General features: G+C 40.6%; 1 protein-coding gene across 3 annotated transcripts in view; it reads left to right on the forward strand.

Moving 5' to 3' along the window:
* The window catches only part of alpl (alkaline phosphatase, biomineralization associated), a 64,003-nt gene that overhangs the window by 39,229 nt on the left and 5,768 nt on the right, over positions 1-19,006 (forward strand). For all 3 annotated transcript variants that reach the window (XM_062038046.1, XM_062038045.1, XM_062038047.1), the window contains exons 6-11: positions 5,173-5,348; positions 7,544-7,684; positions 9,563-9,632; positions 9,704-9,838; positions 9,897-10,088; positions 17,334-17,453. In XM_062038046.1, the coding sequence (XP_061894030.1) occupies positions 5,173-5,348; positions 7,544-7,684; positions 9,563-9,632; positions 9,704-9,838; positions 9,897-10,088; positions 17,334-17,453 (834 nt within the window). The remainder of the gene's footprint in view (positions 1-5,172; positions 5,349-7,543; positions 7,685-9,562; positions 9,633-9,703; positions 9,839-9,896; positions 10,089-17,333; positions 17,454-19,006) is intronic.

Raw genomic sequence — 19,006 nt, forward strand, 5'->3', positions numbered from 1 at the left:
TTTTTGGACTCAATAGCTGCGTTCCTTGCAGTTTTTTGCAAAATAAAAGCGTTAGTTCTAAAATTTCGACAAAGTATATTTACGACTTGTAGGTGTTTCCATTAAAGAGTGTTTTGCATCATGAGCCGTAATTTCCGTAAAATCTCATCCCACGAGACTCCAATTTGAGGAATATATTGCAACCACTGCTCCGTGATGTCAATAGAAGACAAATGCAACTTCCTCACGGCCCCTTTGACAATGTTCGAACATGTGGGTCTCTCTGAGCCTGCGGGTCGGCCTCTATTGCTGGGAAGGGACCCGTGGGATGGCGCCGGCGACAGCCCGGTGTGGCGAGGCCGCCTAGCTGCCTTCCCCCCCCTGCTGACCTATCGCAGACTTACGGCCCTGTCAACAATGTTTGGGCATGTGGGTTTCTCAGAGCCTGCGGGTCGGCCTCTATTGCTGGGAAGGCACCCGTGAGACGGCCCGGTGCGGCAGTGACACCTCACTCGACCCCAGCCTACCATTTGGAAGCGAGACCAAGTTGTCCTGCATTGGCGCCCCGCCAGTTCCGTGTTTAGGTGCGCTATGAATGCAAAAAAAAGTGTTGAAAAGTCTCAAAAAACATCTCATGAGAGCGCAAAAATGTTTTTGCGATATTTTCGAAATATGGGTGTTTCCATTACCAGTTTTTATTGGTTTTGCGCATTTCTAAGGGGAATGGAAACACAGCTAATGTCATATTTGTGTGTGGCAGTCCTTGCGTGTTATGTCTACAGGTCTGGGATGACGAACAGAGTTAAACCTCCAAGGTGGTCTTGAAGAAGAGGGGAGGGTGCAGAGCGGCTATCACTGTGCTGGACTCACTGGGACGCACAGCCTGGCAAAGGCCATTTGCAGAGGGAGTTAAATTGTAGAGAAGGCTTGTTTTTTTTTCATGCGAGCAGACATATTCCAAGGGTTGTTCTGATCTTAATTGTCTGTTGTGTCTCTCAAATTGATCAATCTTTGCATTTCGGAAAGCCTCTCTAAGATGTAATTCAGTTTGCGATCGCTGCAGTCCATTCGCCCACAATTCTACCCATTCCGTCTATCGTCTTCGGTATTTGTTGATACAGTTGAACGTCAAATTTGTCGATACACCGAAGCAATGATCAAGCCAATCACCAGGTGCACTGTTATCTCATCTCCAAATAGATATCTTCCACGTCTTCAACGGAAAGCACTGTCAGACACTTGACTCGCCACTTCTCCCACGAGTCTCCGGCAGCAAACGGGGCATGTTCCCCCGATCTTCTGCTTCTCGTCGAGAGGATCTTGTCAATTGAGTTGAGGGTCCAAGTTATCAATGTCCTTTCTAGATTTCGGGGAACAACACAGAAAGAGAGATTTTTAAAGTATAGGAGAGGGAGGAAGTGTGACCGCCTTCGTCAAGAGCTGTTGCAGCAAAAACAACCTAGAGCTTAACGGTCTGAAGACAGTGGAGATAATTGTGAACTTTAGAAAAAAACGCAGCGCCCCCCAGCACCATCATCATCGGTGACTCCAGGGTGTCTACTGTGTAGTCTTTTCGCTTCCTGAGGAGTACAATGACCCAGGACTTCAAGTGGAAAAAATAAATCACCTCCCTCATCAAGAAAGAACAGCAGAGGATGAACTGCCAGCGGCAGCTGAAGAACTTCAACCTGCTAAAGACCATGTCGGTACACTTCTACACTGCCATAATTTTCCTGAGGGAACTCTCCTGAAGGAATCAATGAAGTACTATCTATCTATCTATCATGGAGTCCATCCTTTCCTCCTCCATCACGGCAAAGGACGGTGCAGGCTACAACCAATCAGGGGATTGGCTGCAATCTACCATCACTCCATGACATGTACACCCCCAGGACCCTGAGGCGTGCAGGCACAATTGTGGGTGACCGCTCTCACGTTGCAAATTTGAGACCCTCCCCTCTGTTAAAGACCTACTGAAATAATTTTTTTAAATTTAAACGGGAATAGCAGATCCATTCTATGTGTCATACTTGATCATTTCGCGATATTGCCATATTTTTGCTGAAAGGATTTAGTAGAGAAAATCGACGATAAAGTTTGCAACTTTTGCTCGCTGATAAAAAAGCCTTGCCTGTACCGGAAGTAGCGTGACATCACAGGAGGTAATATTCCTCACAATTTTCCTTTGTTTACAATGGAGCGAGAGAGATTCGGAGCGACAAAGCGACGATTACCCCATTAATTTGAGCGAGGATGAAAGATTTGTGGATGAGGAACGTTAGAGTGAAGAACTAGAGGCAGTGATGGACGTATCTTTTCTCGCTCTGACCGTAACTTAGGTACAAGCTGGCTCATTGGATTCCACACTCTCTCCTTTTTCTATTGTGGATCACGGATTTGTATTTTAAACCACCTCGTATACTATATCCTCTTGAAAATGAGAGTCGAGCACGCAAAATGGACATTCACAGTGACTTTTATCTCCACGACAATACATCGGTGACACACTTAGCTACTGAGCTAACGTGATAGCATCGTTCTCAAATGCAGATAGAAACAAAATACATGAATCCCTGACTGGAAGGATAGACAGAAGATCAACAATACTATTAAACCATCTACATGTAACTACACGGTTAATAATTCTCAGCCTGGTAAAGCTTAACAATGCTGTTGCTAACGACGCTAAGGCTAAATTAGCAACTTAGCAACCGGACCTCACAGAGCTATGATAAAAACATTAGCGCTCCACCTACGCCAGCCAGCCCTCATCTGCTCCTCAACAGCCGTGCTCACCTGCGTTCCAGCGATCGACGGCGCGACGAAGGACTTCATCCGTGGGTTTGGCGGCTAGCATCGGCTAGGCGTCTGCTATCAGGGTAAGTAGTCCTTGTTGTGTTGCTACAGCCAGCAGCTAATACACCGATCCCACCTACAACGTTCTTCTTTGCAGCCTCCATTGTTCATTAAACAAATTGCAAAAGATTCACCAACACAGATGTCCAGAATACTGTGGACTTTTGTCGAAGAAAACAGAGCTCTGTGTATTGTGTCCAAACACTTCCGTGGACCTCGCGACGTCACGCGCATACGTCATCCTCCAAAGGCGTTTTGAACCGGAAGTTCCCCGGGAAATTTAAAATTGCACTTTATAAGTTAACCCGGCCGTATTGGCATGTGTTGCAATGTTAAGATTTCCTCATTGATATATAAACTATCAGACTGCGTGGTCGGTAGTAGTGGCTTTCAGTAGGCCTTTAAGAGGCTGTCGTCCTTCAGGACCAAAACCTCTAGACTCAAAAACTGTTTCTTCCCCCCTGGTGTCAGTCTAATCAACAATGTCCCTCCCTCCCGCTCCCCCCACATAACAACATCAGCCCCACAGTCACAAAACATCACAGCAATGTGAAAGATGAAACTTTTAAGTGTTACATTAATGCTCACTGGACTTAAATTATTTATCTGCACTCCATTGCACCTTTTCTACATTTTCTGTGTTATTTTTAATTTTTTTTGTAATTACGCCTATATCGGACAATTTTGAATTCTATTTTATATATTGCCAATTGCAATACTTACTATATATATGATATTAGGTACATATATTTTATTTTACTTAAGGTATTGCTATGTTGGCCTTATTTCTTATGTTAGCTGTTTTGCACCAGTACACCAAGACAAATTCCTTGTATTGTCTTTTTTTAAAAATCCAGGGCCCTAAGGAGAATTTCATTTTGAGGCCCCCCCTTCCCCAACATTTGTTTTACTTATTTTATGTACCACGGATATTGCTCTCCAAAATAACCTCTCCTGTTAGTAATATTAGGATCATCAGTGTTAATATTATTAACTTTCTTATGGCAGCAGTTTTTCATCCTCTGCTCAAAAGACCTAACCTCGATCCAGACGTCCTGGTAAACTACTGTCCCACCTTCCCTTTATCTCAAAAATCCTCCATCCTCTCATTGTTCCCATTAGGATGAGTTTTTTCTTGCACGGATGTGGGATCATGTCATTGCAGTTTGTGCAGCCATTTGAGAATTTTTGATTAAGTCTATATAAATACAGTTTGATTGTTTTGTACTAAGACTAATTCATGGGAAAACATTTTTAGTGAGAAATAACAATTTGAACATCATTACAACTTACATTTTTACAGTAAACTTTCCAAAATCAACTCTGATCAAGATTCAAACCAAGTACCTCTGCCTTACACGCTGGAAAAAATACCCCCCTTAAAATGAGTTTTAAAAAAATGTATACAAATTATTTTTGTTTTTAACAAGCACAAAAATCTGACAATGGAACAAGTCAAAATTGTCTTGGTAGGATTTCTTGAAATAAGACTTTTAAAGCTTAAAGGGATCTTAAAATTAGCAATTGAAACATATTATTAGCTATACTTAGTACCATTGTTAATTTTAGTGTCTTATAACAAACATGTGATGCTCAAAAGTATTTTTTTTTGCCTAAAAACAAGTTCTTATGTCTCACTGACTGTTTAGATATTTTGACTTGAAATTAAAAATATAAACTTGGTGAGTTTTTCCAGTGCAAAACAAGAGTCTGTGGGGAAATGTTCCATTATGTCAGTGACGCCACAGAAAGCGTCTAGGAAAACGTTTGTGGTCAAAATGTAATATGACACGCCCTGTCATTCCTTAATTAACCTTTTCCGTGCGCGTCTTCACACAAAACGGGGCCCTACACGGATGGTGGGGCCCTATGCATGTGCTTTGTTATAGGGATGGTCATGGTTGGGTGCTGTACACACCATGATGGTTTATTTGAAAGACATTATGTTGAAGTGACCTTGGTGGGGATGTTGATTGACAGAAACGTTGTGATCCAGACTGTGTTTTGTGTATTTATTAAAACCCTTGTTATCACAACAACCTGATAGGATGGAATCATGAGATCAAGTAGTCGTTTGGCATGTAATAGAGCATTCAGTTAGCTTAGCGTAGCGTGTGTAGAGGTCAACAAAAGTGCGACTTCCCAGGCCCTTCAGCGTTCCTATTTTCTCCCTACACGCCTCTTGAAATCTTCCACACGCAGCCAGAGCCTCACACGCACACAAAACCCGTACTTCTGTCTCCTACTGTAACAACCAACGTCAACAGAAATCGCACACAACTGCTGTGGTGCCTGTGTAGTAAAACAGCAATAACAAACATGGTGTGCCCTCTGCAGGCAAGTCGGTGGGGGTAGTGACCACGACTCGCATCAACCACGCCACGCCCAGCGCTGCCTACGCCCACAGCGTGGACCGAGACTGGTACTCCGACAACGAGATGCCGGCGGAGGCGCTGCAGGCTGGCTGCAAAGACATCGCAAGACAACTGTTTGAAAATATTCCAAACATCGACGTGAGTTATAAGTTTTGGATGGATCATTCACACATTCACAAACATATTGTCTGGTATTGTTTACTGTAATATTTACTAGAAATAACAATGTGTGGTCGATACTGAATTTGTTTGCTACTTTGTTGAATATCAAGGTTCAATTGATCAATTAATGTTACTGAGGTTTGACTTCCCTTCGGAGAAGTGAAGCCAATTTAATTACTAGGTCAGATTTTACAGCATCTTTGGAAACATTAAAATGTATCCAAAAACTGTCAACAATACTTAATTTTCGTTATGTAACCTGGATAATCACCAAGCTGTAGCAACATTGTTATTGTAAGAGTGAACACTGAGGAACTCTTTTTCTAGCGTACAAACACATTGGCGTGCTACGGTATTAGCCGCAAAAGCTAACTACAGAAAAGGATAAGCTAGCTTCTACGTCAACACGAAACACGTTTGAGTTTGTAATGCACAACACTGTGAGAGGACACCAATCTATACTGAGTGAAATCATTTTTGTTTCATCTGACTTCACATGGACAAAGATAAGACCTTGTGAAGGAAAGTTATGTGGTCAGATGAAATAAAAATGTAGCTGTTTGACCACAATACCCTGCAATATGTTTGGAGGAGAAAAGGTGAGGCCTTTAAACCCAGGAACACCAAACCTACCGTCAAGCAAGCATGGTGGTGGTTGTATTATGGTCTGGCCCTGTTTTGCTGCCAATGGAACTGGTGCTTTACAGAGAGTAAATGGGACAATGAAAAAGGAGGATTATCTCCAAAGTCTTCAGGACAAGCTAAAATCATCAGCCCGGAGGTTGGGTCTTGGGAGCAGTTGGGTGTTCTAACAGGACAATGACCCCAAACACACATCAAAAGTGGTAAAGGAATGGCTAAATCAGGCTAGAATTAAGGTTTTAGTATGGCCTTCCCAAAGTCCTGACTTACAACATGTGGACAATGCTGAAGAAAAAAGTCCATGTCAGAAAACCAACACATTTAGCTGAACTGCACCAATTTTGTCAAGAGGAGTGGTCAAAAAGTCAAACAGAAGCTTGTGGATGGCTACCAAAAGCGCCGTATTGCAGTGAAACTTGCCAAGGGACATGTAAGCAAATATTAACATTGCTGTATGTATACTTTTGACCCAGCAGATTTGCTCACATTTTCAGTAGAACCATAATAAATTCATAAAAGAACCAAACTTCATGAATGTTTTTTGTGACAAACAAGTATCTGCTCCAATCACTCTATCACAAAAAAATAAGAGTTGTAGAAATTATTAGAAACTCAAGACAGCCATGACATTATGTTCTTTACAAGTGTATATAAACTTTTGACCACGACTGTATACTTGCAGTGTGTATATTGTACATATTACATATTGTTATGAGGGTGTCTGTTACTACATTATATATATATACTTGTAGTGCGTATATTGTACATATTACATATTGTTATGAAGGTGCCTGTTACTACATTATATTTAGACTTGCAGTGTGTATATTGTACATATTACATAATTTTATGAAGGTTTCTGTTACTACTCCAACAATTTAGTTGTAATTTTTGCGCTTAGGAAACTTCTGTGAGTTTAGCCCCAGACTTCTTCTGTTTGTTTGATATGGTCATTCCGCCACAAGTGGTGGAATAGTGTATTACAATTGAGTACTGCTTCGGCTCATTTGGACCACAGCTGAGGAACACATGTTTTTCGGTGGCCCTTTAGGGGGCGCTCGCGACCCGTCAATGGGCCCCGGCCATATGGTTAACAAACACACTTCTACGGTGCCATGTTGGTACATTCACTGGCAAAGGGCCACACGTTTAAAAATAGCCATGACAACCAGGAATTCTTTTGTGGGACTTCCGGGGCCCTTGCTATTCATCAAGAGGCTGGGACAGAAACCGTGGCTTTAAATTCTGTAGAGTGAAACTGCAACCAGTTTGTGAACGCAAACCACAAACAATGACGCCACATTGACTTCTGGTTTGCAAACGTTTTATGTAATGTTTGTATCCGATGGAAAGACTATTCTGTGTGTCACTAAAGAATCTTGCTCGCCAAAATAAGTACCAGTTTTGTTAAACATTTCCATATGCTAAAGTCTGGTGGTTATACTGCAACCTCGCCGCACACTTAAAACCTAAACTATTTTTAGGAACTTTGTGATCAACATGTTCCTTCTTCTCTTGTGGCCTTTCAGGTTATGATGGGTGGAGGAAGGAAGTACATGTACCCCAAAAACACCCCGGATATCGAATACCCCAACATTGGGAAACACAACGGCACGCGGAACGACGGCCGGAGCCTGGTGAAGGAGTGGGTCGACAAAATGAAGGACAAAGTAAAAATCGCAGTTCCTGTCTTGTCTCGGCTCTATTCATTATTATTAGCTCAAGCAGGGGTGTCCAAACTATGGACCGCAGGCCAAGTGCGGCCTGCGAGACCACATTTGAAGCCTGTCAATTTTGATGCTGCTGTTTTGTCGAAATCTTGTCGACAATGTGATTAATTCAGGTCAATGACCTGTTATTATGCTCTGGATGGAGATATGCACATAATTTACTTATATGACCCAATGAAAACAACCTTCCCCAGTCATGATGCAAAAAAATTCAACCAACACACATGGTCACACATAACACAACCTGCTCACTGAATTTTGTGGATATTGTAAAAAAAAAACATCCACATACCATAAACATTTCAAAATGACACCCATTTAAATGCATTACAAAGCAGGATGGGGAAAAATGAAAAGCACTCTCCACACTTAACCATGTTTGGCACATTTTAGCTGCTTGATATTTATGATTATAAAACTTTAAGGAGGTCATCAGGGAAGTAAACAAGGTAGGAATCGAACTTTCACACTCTTTATATCCATCCCATCCATTTTCTACTGCTTGTCCCTTTCGGGGTCACGGGGGGTACTAGAGCCTATCTCAGCTGCACACAGGCGGAAGGTGAGGTGCACCCTGGACAATCCAATTATTATAATTACTAATATGTATTATTTATAGCATATATATGTATATTCGTATGTATATAACATATATATGTATGTATATAACATATATATGTATGTATATAACATATATGTATATATATATATATATATATATATATATATATATATATATATATATATATATATATATATATATATATATATATATATATATATATATATATATATATATATATATATATATATATATATATATATATAATGTATGTGTATATATTTATACATGCAGTCAGCTACTCAGTAGTCTAGTGCAGTGGTTCTCAAATGGGGGTACGCGTACCCCTGGGGGTACTTGAAGGTATGCCAAGGGGTACGTGAGATTTTTTAAAATGTCTGTCAAAAAGAACTGTGAAAAGAAATGCAACAATGCAATATTCAGTGTTGACAGCTAGATTTTTTGTGGACATGTTCCATAAATATTGATGTTAAAGATTTCTTTTTTTGTGAAGAAATGTTTAGAATTAAGTTAATGAATCCAGATGGATCTCTATTACAATCTATGTGTAGAAATCTTTATTTATAATTGAATCATTTGTTTATTTTTCCACAAGTTTTTAGTTATTTTTATATCTTTTTTTCCAAAAAGTTCAAGAAAGACCACTACAAATGAGCAATAGTTTGCACTGTTATACAACTTAATAAATCAGAAACTGATGACATAGTGCTGTATTTTACTTCATCTTTTTTTCAACCGAAAATGCTTTGCTCTGATTTCTGGGGTACTTGAATTAAAAAAACATTCACAGGGGGTACATCACTGAAAAAAGGTTGAGAACCACTGGTCTAGTGGTTAGAGTGTCCGCCCTGAGATGGGTAGGTTGTGAGTTCAAACCCCGGCCGAGTCATACCAAAGACTATAAAAATGGGACCCATTACCTCCCCGCTTGGCAGTCAGCATCAAGGGTTGGAATTGGGGGTTAAATCACCAAAAATGATTCCCGGGCGCGGCACCGCTGCTGCCCACTGCTCCCCTCACCTCCCAGGAGGTGAACAAGGGAATGGGTCAAATGCAGAGGACACATTTCGCCACACCTAGTGTTTGTGTGACAATCATTGGTACTTTAACTTTATCTTTTGGCCCTCGACCAATTTATTTTTAGCCCAATGCGGCCCCCAGGGTTTGGACACCCCTGATCTAAAGCTAAGTTGACCAACACATTGACTTTTCTGTGATTGTGTCCAAATTTCCAGAAAGGCCATTATGTCTGGAACAAGTCACAGCTCTTATCACTCAACCCCGGCAGCGTCAATTACCTTCTCGGTGAGTTTCTTCTGCCAGAGGCTCAGAGTTGCAGGACACGTGTGCCACAACTTTATTTCTGTTTTTTTCAGGTCTATTTGAACCAGCGGATCTCATGTACGACTTGGAGAGGAACCAGGACACGGAACCTTCACTCACAGAGATGGTCGAAATGGCCATTAAGATCCTCAGGAAGAACCCCAATGGATTTTATCTGCTGGTAGAAGGTAGGTTGTACCTCTTTCTGCAAGTCGTCTGAGCTGGACATAAATGGTTGTCCTTCAGGAGGACGTATCGACCACGCTCACCATGAGGGCAAAGCCAAGTTGTCCCTGTACGATGCCGTGGAAATGGATCGGTCAATTGGCAGAGCGGGTCTCCTGACCAGCGAATTCGATACAATGACCGTTGTCACTGCCGACCATTCCCATGTCTTCAACTTTGGAGGTTACACACACAGAGGAAACAGCATTTTCGGTAAGTTACCAACTCCATATTGACAGTTACGATAATGCCACAGTAGGGAAAATGTTTCTTATGGCCCCATTCCTGGGTGGATCTTGCGTAAAAGGAAGAGGGGGGTTAATAATTTTGCAATGCAGTCTGCTGAAAATGATGGAAAGTGTCACTCTACATAGAAACTGACACTGTGGTCAAAGTTGGAATTGCCGCAAAACACATTTTAAGATATTCCAAAGCTGTGTACAGAGCGAGGCGCCATCTTTGCTACCAATGACGTGCAATTGCAGAGAGAGATGTCTATGAATGTTCTCATTCATCAGGTCATTGTCATCTCAGTGTATTCAATCCATCGCAACTGAACTTTTTGCTTTGTCTTATAAGACGTTTCGCCTCTCATCCAAGTAGGCTTCATCAGTTCATGATCATAAAATTCGATTGGTCACTTCTAGTCTTAGACTTAGATTGGTCAGATTTGGTCTAGTGTCTGCTGCCAAAACCCCAAATATTTATACTCCAAAAACCAGGAGGGTGTTACTGGGCAAGGATGGTTTAGCCCTATCGTAGTGAGAAAAACAACTGTTTTGTTGCAAACAAACAATCCTACGGTCAAAGCCAACAACAGTCGTTGAAGTGTAATTTCCTCTCGTTAGCATTGAGGTATTGTGTGGCAGAACGATCGCTGTGGATCGACTACTACCAGTCCAAAATAGTCCGAATCGGACAGTGTTTCACTATTTACAACGCACAAAAAAAGGAAAAGACGTGTGTTCAGTGCAGTTCACCTTTAACACGTCAACAGCAACCCTCATGACACCGTTAGCGCCGCAGTGCTAGACTAGCCAGTGGCCACAACAACAACACCCCAGAAGGCACAAAACATTGATTATTCATACACGTCCTTTAAAACTGACTTTGAAGCAACGTGGCAAAATAGTCGTATTTGTAAATTGAGATAATGTTGATGTCTAACGTTGGATCCACGTTGTTGTTTGGGAAATGTCAAATCAATGTCACAACCTGACATTGAATAAACGTTGTCAAAAAGCATGTTGTTTCAACGTTGTATTTGTGTTGTAGACTATTGGTTGGCAAATGACCACATTTCAATGGTCAAATCAACGTCACAATCCGACATTGATTAATAAACGTTGTCAAAAAGCATGTTGTTTCAACGTAGTATTGTGTTGTAGAATATTGGTTGGGAAATGACCAAATTTCAATGTTCAAATCAACATCACAACCTGACATTGATTAAATGTTGTCCAAAAGTATGTTGTTCAACATTGTATTTGTGTTGTAGAAATGACCAAAATTCAATGGTCAAATCAACGTCAGAACCCGACATTGATTAAACGTTGTCAAAAAGTATGTTGTTTCAACGTTATATTTGTGTTGTAGAATACTGGTTGGGAAATGACCAAATTTCAATGGTCAAACCAACGTCACAACCTGACATTGATTAAACGTTGTGAAAAAGTATGTTGTTTCAACGTTGTATTTGTGTTGGAGAACATTGGTTGGGAAATGACCAAAATTCAATGGTCAATCAACGTCAGAACCCAACATTGAATAAACGTTGTCAAAAAGCATGTTGTTTCAACGTTGTATTTGTGTTGTAGACTTTTGGTTGGGAAATGACCAAATTTCAATGGTCAAATCAACATCACAACCTGACATTGATTAAATGTTGTCAAAAAGTATGTTGTTTCAACGTTGTATTTGTGTTGTAGAAATGACCAAAATTCAATGGTCAATCAACGTCAGAACCCAACATTGAATAAACGTTGTCAAAAAGCATGTTGTTTCAACGTTGTATTTGTGTTGTAGACTATTGGTTGGGAAATGACCAAATTTCAATGGTCAAATCAACATCACAACCTGACATTGATTAAATGTTGTCAAAAAGTATGTTGTTTCAACGTTGTATTTGTGTTGTAGAAATGACCAAAATTCAATGGTCAAATCAACATCACAACCTCACATTGATTAAATGTTGTCAAAAAGTATGTTGTTTCAACGTTGTATTTGTGTTGTAGAAATGACCAAAATTCAATGGTCAAATCAACGTCACAATCCGACATTGATTAATAAACGTTGTCAAAAAGTATGTTGTTTCAACGTAGTATTGTGTTGTAGAATATTGGTTCGGAAATGACCAAATTTCAATGTTCAAATCAACATCACAACCTGACATTGATTAAATGTTGTCAAAAAGTATGTTGTTTCAACGTTGTATTTGTGTTGTAGAAATGACCAAAATTCTATGGTCAAATCAACGTCAGAACCCGACATTGATTAAACGTTGTCAAAAAGTATGTTGTTTCAACGTTATATTTGTGTTGTAGAATACTGGTTGGGAAATGACCAAATTTCAATGGTCAAACCAACGTCACAAACTGACATTGATTAAACGTTGTGAAAAAGTATGTTGTTTCAACGTTGTATTTGTGTTGGAGAACATTGGTTGGGAAATGACCAAAATTCAATGGTCAATCAACGTCAGAACCCAACATTGAATAAACGTTGTCAAAAAGCATGTTGTTTCAATGTTGTATTTGTGTTGTAGACTATTGGTTGGGAAATGACCAAATTTCAATGGTCAAATCAACATCACAACCTGACATTGATTAAATGTTGTCAAAAAGTATGTTGTTTCAACGTTGTATTTGTGTTGTAGAAATGACCAAAATTCAATGGTCAAATCAACGTCACAATCCGACATTGATTAATAAACGTTGTCAAAAAGTATGTGTTGTTTCAACGTAGTATTGTGTTGTAGAATATTGGTTGGGAAATTACCAAATTTCAATGTTCAAATCAACATCACAACCTGACATTGATTAAATGTTGTCAAAAAGTATGTTGTTTCAACGTTGTATTTGTGTTGTAGAAATGACCAAAATTCAATGGTCAAATCAACGTCAGAACCCGACATTGATTAAACGTTGTCAAAAAGTATGTTGTTTCAACGTTATATTTGTGTTGTGGAATACTGGTTGGGAAATGACCAAATTTCAATGGTCAAACCAACGTCACAACCTGACATTGATTAAACGTTGTCAAAAAGTATGTTGTTTCAACGTTGTATTTGTGTTGTAGAAATGACCAAAATATATGGTCAAACAACGTCACAACCTGACATTGATTAAACGTTGTCAAAAAGTATGTTGTTTCAACGTTGTATTTGTGTTGTAGAAATGACCAAAATTATATGGTCAAACCAACGTCACAACCTGACATTGATTAATCGTTGTCAAAAAGTATGTTGTTTCAACGTTGTATTTGTGTTGTAGAAATGACCAAAATTATATGGTCAAACCAACGTCACAACCTGACATTGATTAAACGTTGTCAAAAAGTATGTTGTTTCAACGTTGTATTTGTGTTGGAGAACATTGGTTGGGAAATGACCAAAATCCAATGGTCAATCAACGTCAGAACCCAACATTGAATAAACGTTGTCAAAAACCATGTTGTTTCAATGTTAATTTTGAGTTGCTCAACGTCAGGACCTAAATCAACATATTCTCAACGTTGTTTCAATGTCTTGTGCCTGCTGGGACAGCACGTCCTCATTATTCACCAACGACAGTTACGGCGGGCGAGTTTGCTTTCACAAACACCCAGAATTAATTCTTTTTTTAGCACGTCGTCTAAAGTCTGTATTGCTGCAATAATTATGTCCATTTGTTTTTCCATTTTATTTCTAATTTTAAATGTATTACTGTAATTGCTTTTTTAATTTATATAATTAAAGTATTTTAAATTACTAGTCCAGTGTTTTTGCGGGGCAATAAAAAGCATTGAAAGTCTTTAAATGGATTTTGCGAAAATTAAGGCCTTAAATGGCATTAAAAAGCATAAATTGCGATGTCCAGAGGCATTAAAAAATGTAACATAAAGGTAAGACTTATAGATAGTCGTCAATACGTCAATCCATCAAACGATAAATGAAAATGAATTTGAGAACGTTGCTGTCATCGATAAATTGCCACGTCTGTCTGTGTGTTTCTTTTCGAAAGCGAGCAAAGCGCTGCCTCCATAGTGGCTGGACGGCAAAATCAAACACCTGGGGACTCAAACTTTGCCACTGTTTGGTGACTGTAGGCGTGTCGTCCTTACCTGTGACACCATGTCATGTTCATGAGGAAGCTGAACTTGTTTCACACACGACTCCTTTATTTCAGTCGCCAGTTCAACACGCATGAGCTAACTTGGCTAACACTTTCTAGACACAGCAGCTCACGTGACCTACGGTGGCCTCGGATGGACAAACAAGACAATTCTCATAACAGACCACAACTCCTATTTTCTGACATTCTAACAATAAATGAATAAAAGTTCCCTCAGCTGCCATGACACTTCATACATAACTTGCTAAACACTGTACCCATTCTAAACAACTGTGAGCTGTAAAATAAAATGTATTCAAGATGTTTAATTGACTCAGTTTATTTTTAATGCATCTAAAGGTCTAATTGGCATTTTTCCAAATATCATTCCATGAAATGTATTTGCTTAAATCAATCACCTATTTCCGAACACATGCATCATTTTCATTCCTAGTATGATGTTCATACTATTAAAAAACGGTATCCTGATTAAAATGCATTAATATGCATTTTTACCGCATTTTTGAACTACCAAAGATACAATTTAAAAAAATACTTATATTAATCAACTAATTCAGAATTGGAGGTTTATTTAGAAGACCTAAGTGCAGTTCCCCTTTAATCATTTTGACTGAAGGTACAATGTGATGATTGAGAGGCAGAACCTTTTAATTAGTTATTGTCTACGGCCGTGCACGAAGTCACACCGGGTGTTGCTACAGAGAAATAAATAAATAAAAATACATTCTCAGATCAAACACTCTTGCGAGCCAAATCTAATTAACTATATTGTAAAAGTTAACATCAACTTTTCAACTAGTCAAGATTATTATTGTCAAATGCTTACATTTGTGTGTGTATACACACACAATTGTAGGCGTTTGACTAACCATACACATTCGGACATGGGCATAAATTTTTTTTAAGTGACACTTAAAGGCCTACTGAAATGAATTTTTTTTATTTAAACGGGGATAGCAGATCTATTCTATGTGTCATACTTGATCATTTTGCGATATTGCCATATTTTTGCTGAAAGGATTTAGTATAGAACAACGACGATAAAGATTGCAACTTTTGGTATCTGATAAAAAAAAGGCTTGCCCCTACCGGAAGTAGCGTGACGTAGTCAGTTGAACATATACGCAAAGTTCCCTATTGTTTACAATGATGGCCGCATGAAGTGAGAGAGATTCGGACCGAGAAAGCGACAATTTCCCCATTAATTTGAGCGAGGATGAAAGATTTGTGGATGAGTAAAGTGCAAGTGAAGGACTAGTGGGGAGTTGAAGCTATTCAGATAGGGAAGATGCTGTGAGAGCCGGGGGTGACCTGATATTCAGCTGGGAATGACTACAACAGTAAATAAACACAAGACATATATATACTCTATTAGCCACAACACAACCAGGCTTATATTTAATATGCCACAAATTAATCCTGCATAAAAACACCTGCGTGTTTGTTACGCTAGCTCCTAGCTCCTCTGCTAGCTCCTAGCTCCATAGAACACGCCAATACAATTCAAACACCTGATCAACACACACAATCACTCAGCCCAAAAGACCGTTCACCTAACCCAAGGTTCATAAAGCTTATATATTTTTAAAAAGTTACGTACGTGACGCGCACATACGGTCAAGCTATCAAATGTTTAGCAGCCAAGGCTGCATACTCACGGTACCTGATATTCAGCTGGGAATGACTACAACAGTAAATAAACACAAGACATATATATACTCTATTAGCCACAACACAACCAGGCTTATATTTAATATGCCACAAATTAATCCTGCATAAAAACACCTGCGTGTTTGTTATGCTAGCTCCTAGCTCCTATGCTAGCTCCTAGCTCCATAGAACACGCCAATACAATTCAAACACCTGATCAACACACACAATCACTCAGCCCAAAAGACCGTTCACCTAACCCAAGGTTCATAAAGCTTATATATTTTAAAAAAGTTACGTACATACGCAAAAAAAAGTTGCGCACATACGGTCAAGCGATCAAATGTTTAGAAGCCAAAGCTGCATACTCACAGTAGCACGTCTGCGTCTTTGTCATCCAAATCAAAGTAATCCTGGTAAGAGTCTGTGTTGTCCCAGTTCTCTACAGGCGTCTGTGTATCGAAGTCAAAAGTCCTCCTGGTTAGAGTCTCTGTTATCCGAGTTCTTCCATCTTGACTGCATCTTTCGGGAATGTAAACAAAGAAGCGCCGGCTGTGTACTGTTGTGGCTGACTACGTTCGAAAAATACGTCCATTTCGCACCGACAAATTTCTTCTTTGCTTGCTCAGCTTCCTTCTCCATAATGCAATGAACATGATTGCAACAGATTCACGAACACAGATGTCCAGAATACTGTGGAATTATGAAATGAAAACAGAGCTTTTTCGTATTGGCTTCAATGTGGAAGGCATACCCGTGTTCGCCGGGCTACGTCACGCGCATACGTCATCCTCAGAGGCGTTTCGAACCGGAAGTTTAGCGGCAAATTTAAAATGTCACTTTATAAGTTAACCCGGCCGTATTGGCATGTGTTATAATGTTAAGATTTCATCATTGATATATAAACTATCAGACTGCGTGGTCGGTAGTAGTGGGTTTCAGTAGGCCTTTAAATGGCATTAAAAAGCATAAAATTAGATTGGGCAGCACGGTGGAAGAGGGGTTAGTGCATGTGCCTCATAATACGAAGGTCCTGAGTAGTCCTGGGTTCGATCCTGCGCTCGGGATCTTTCTGTGTGGCGTTTGCATGTTCTCCCTGTGACTGCGTGGGTTCCCTCCGGGTACTCCGGCTTCCTCCCACCTCCAAAGAAATGCACCTGTTGATTGGCAACACTAAATTGTCCCTAGTGTGTGAATGTGAGTGTGAATGTTGTCTGTCTATCTGTGTTGGCCCTGCGATGAGGAGGCGACTTGTCCAGGGTGTACCCCGCCTTCCGCCCAAATGCAGCTGAGATAGGCTCCAGCACACCCAGAGACCCCGAAAGGGACAAGCGGTAGAAAATGATGGATGGATAAATTAGTTTGGCTGATACCTGTAGAAACCATGTAGTCTGTTCAACTTGTCTGTCATAAGAACCCTAGTTGACAGTGTTCTGGTACTCTTTGGGACATTACATTGGTCTGTGTAATTCCGTAGGCCTGGCCCCCATGGTAAGTGATGTTGACCAGAAGCCCTTCACCGCCATCGCATATGGGAATGGACCAGGTTACAAGTTGGTCAACGGTGCAAGAGAGAACGTCTCCACCATCAACTATGGTAGGTACTTCTCCATGAACTTACCATAATCACCCTGTGAGTAGCAGTAATAATATGCATCTGTATCAAACATTTTGTCTTGACAAAGAAGTGCCATAATTTCAATTTGATACATTTAAAGCAGGGGTCTCAAACTTAATTTACTTGGGGGCCACTGGATGCAGAAACTGGGTGAGGCTGGGCCGCAAGAAAAGATTTCTTAAAAAAATCCAACATGCACTTTTTAATGAATTCACCTTCTTTGAATGGCTTTCCCGCCCTAGCAACATACTTGCCAACCCTCACGATTTTTCCGGGAGACTCCGGAATTTCAGTGCCCCTCCCGACAATCTCCCGGGGCAACCATTCTCCCGATTTTCACCCGGACAACAACATTAAGGGCGTGCCGTGATGGCACTGCCTTTAACGTGCTCTACAACTTGTCGTCGCGTCGCTTTTTTAACATACCAACAGTGTGCCGGCCCAGTCACATGTTGTATGAGGCTTCTGTAGACACACGTAAGTGACTGCAAGACATACTTGATCAACAGGTCACACTGAGGGTGGCCGTATAAACAACTTTATCACTGTTACAAATATGCGCCACACTGTGAATCCACACCAAACAAGAATGACAAACACATTTCGGGAGAACATCCGCACCGTAACACAACATAAACACAACAGAACAAATACCCAGAACACCTTGCAGCCCTAACTCTTCCAGGCTAAAAGACATGTTTGGGGTTGTGGAATATATTTGTATTTAGCCGACGCACGGAGGAGGGGGGGGGGGGGGTTGATGTGTGGGAGGGCAGGGTTGGGGGTGTGGGGTTTGGTGGTAGTGGGGGTGTATATTGTAGCCCGGAAGAGTTAGGGCTGCATGGGATTCTGGGTATTTGTTCTGTTGTGTTTATGTTGTGTTACGGTGCGGATGTTCTCCCGAAATGTGTTTGTCATTCTTGTTTGGCGTGGGTTCACAGTGTGGTGCATATTTGTAACAGTGTTAAAGTTGTGTATACGGCCACCCTCAGTGTGACCTGTGTGGCTGTTGATCAAGTATGCCTTGCAGTCACTTACGTGTGTCTGTAGAAGCCTCATACAACATGCGACTGGGCTGGCACGCTGTTTGTACAGGTTGTAGAGGGTGCTAAAGGTAGTGCCATCACTGTGGACTGGACTTTCACAATGTTATGTCAGACCCACTCGACATCCATTGCTTTCGGTCTCCCCTAGAGGGGGGAGGTTACCCACATATGCGGTCCTCTCCAAGGTTTCTCATAGTCATTCACCGACGTCCCACTGGGGTGAGTTTTTCCTTGCCCGTATGTGGGCTCTGTACAGAGGATGTCGTTGTAGCTTGTACAGCCCTTTGAGACACTTGTGATTTAGGGCTATATAAATAAACATTGATTGATTGATTGATTGATCACGGCACGCCCTTAATATTGTTGTTAAGGTGAAAATCGGCAGAAATTCGAGAGAATGGTTGCTCTGAAATTCAGGAGTCTCCCGGAAAAATCGGAAGGTTTGGCAAGTATGACGCTGTCAAGCGGCATCCATATAAAACTTGC

Source organism: Entelurus aequoreus, linkage group LG26 (genome assembly GCF_033978785.1).
Source record: "Entelurus aequoreus isolate RoL-2023_Sb linkage group LG26, RoL_Eaeq_v1.1, whole genome shotgun sequence".
NCBI classification, from domain to species: Eukaryota; Metazoa; Chordata; class Actinopteri; order Syngnathiformes; family Syngnathidae; genus Entelurus; species Entelurus aequoreus.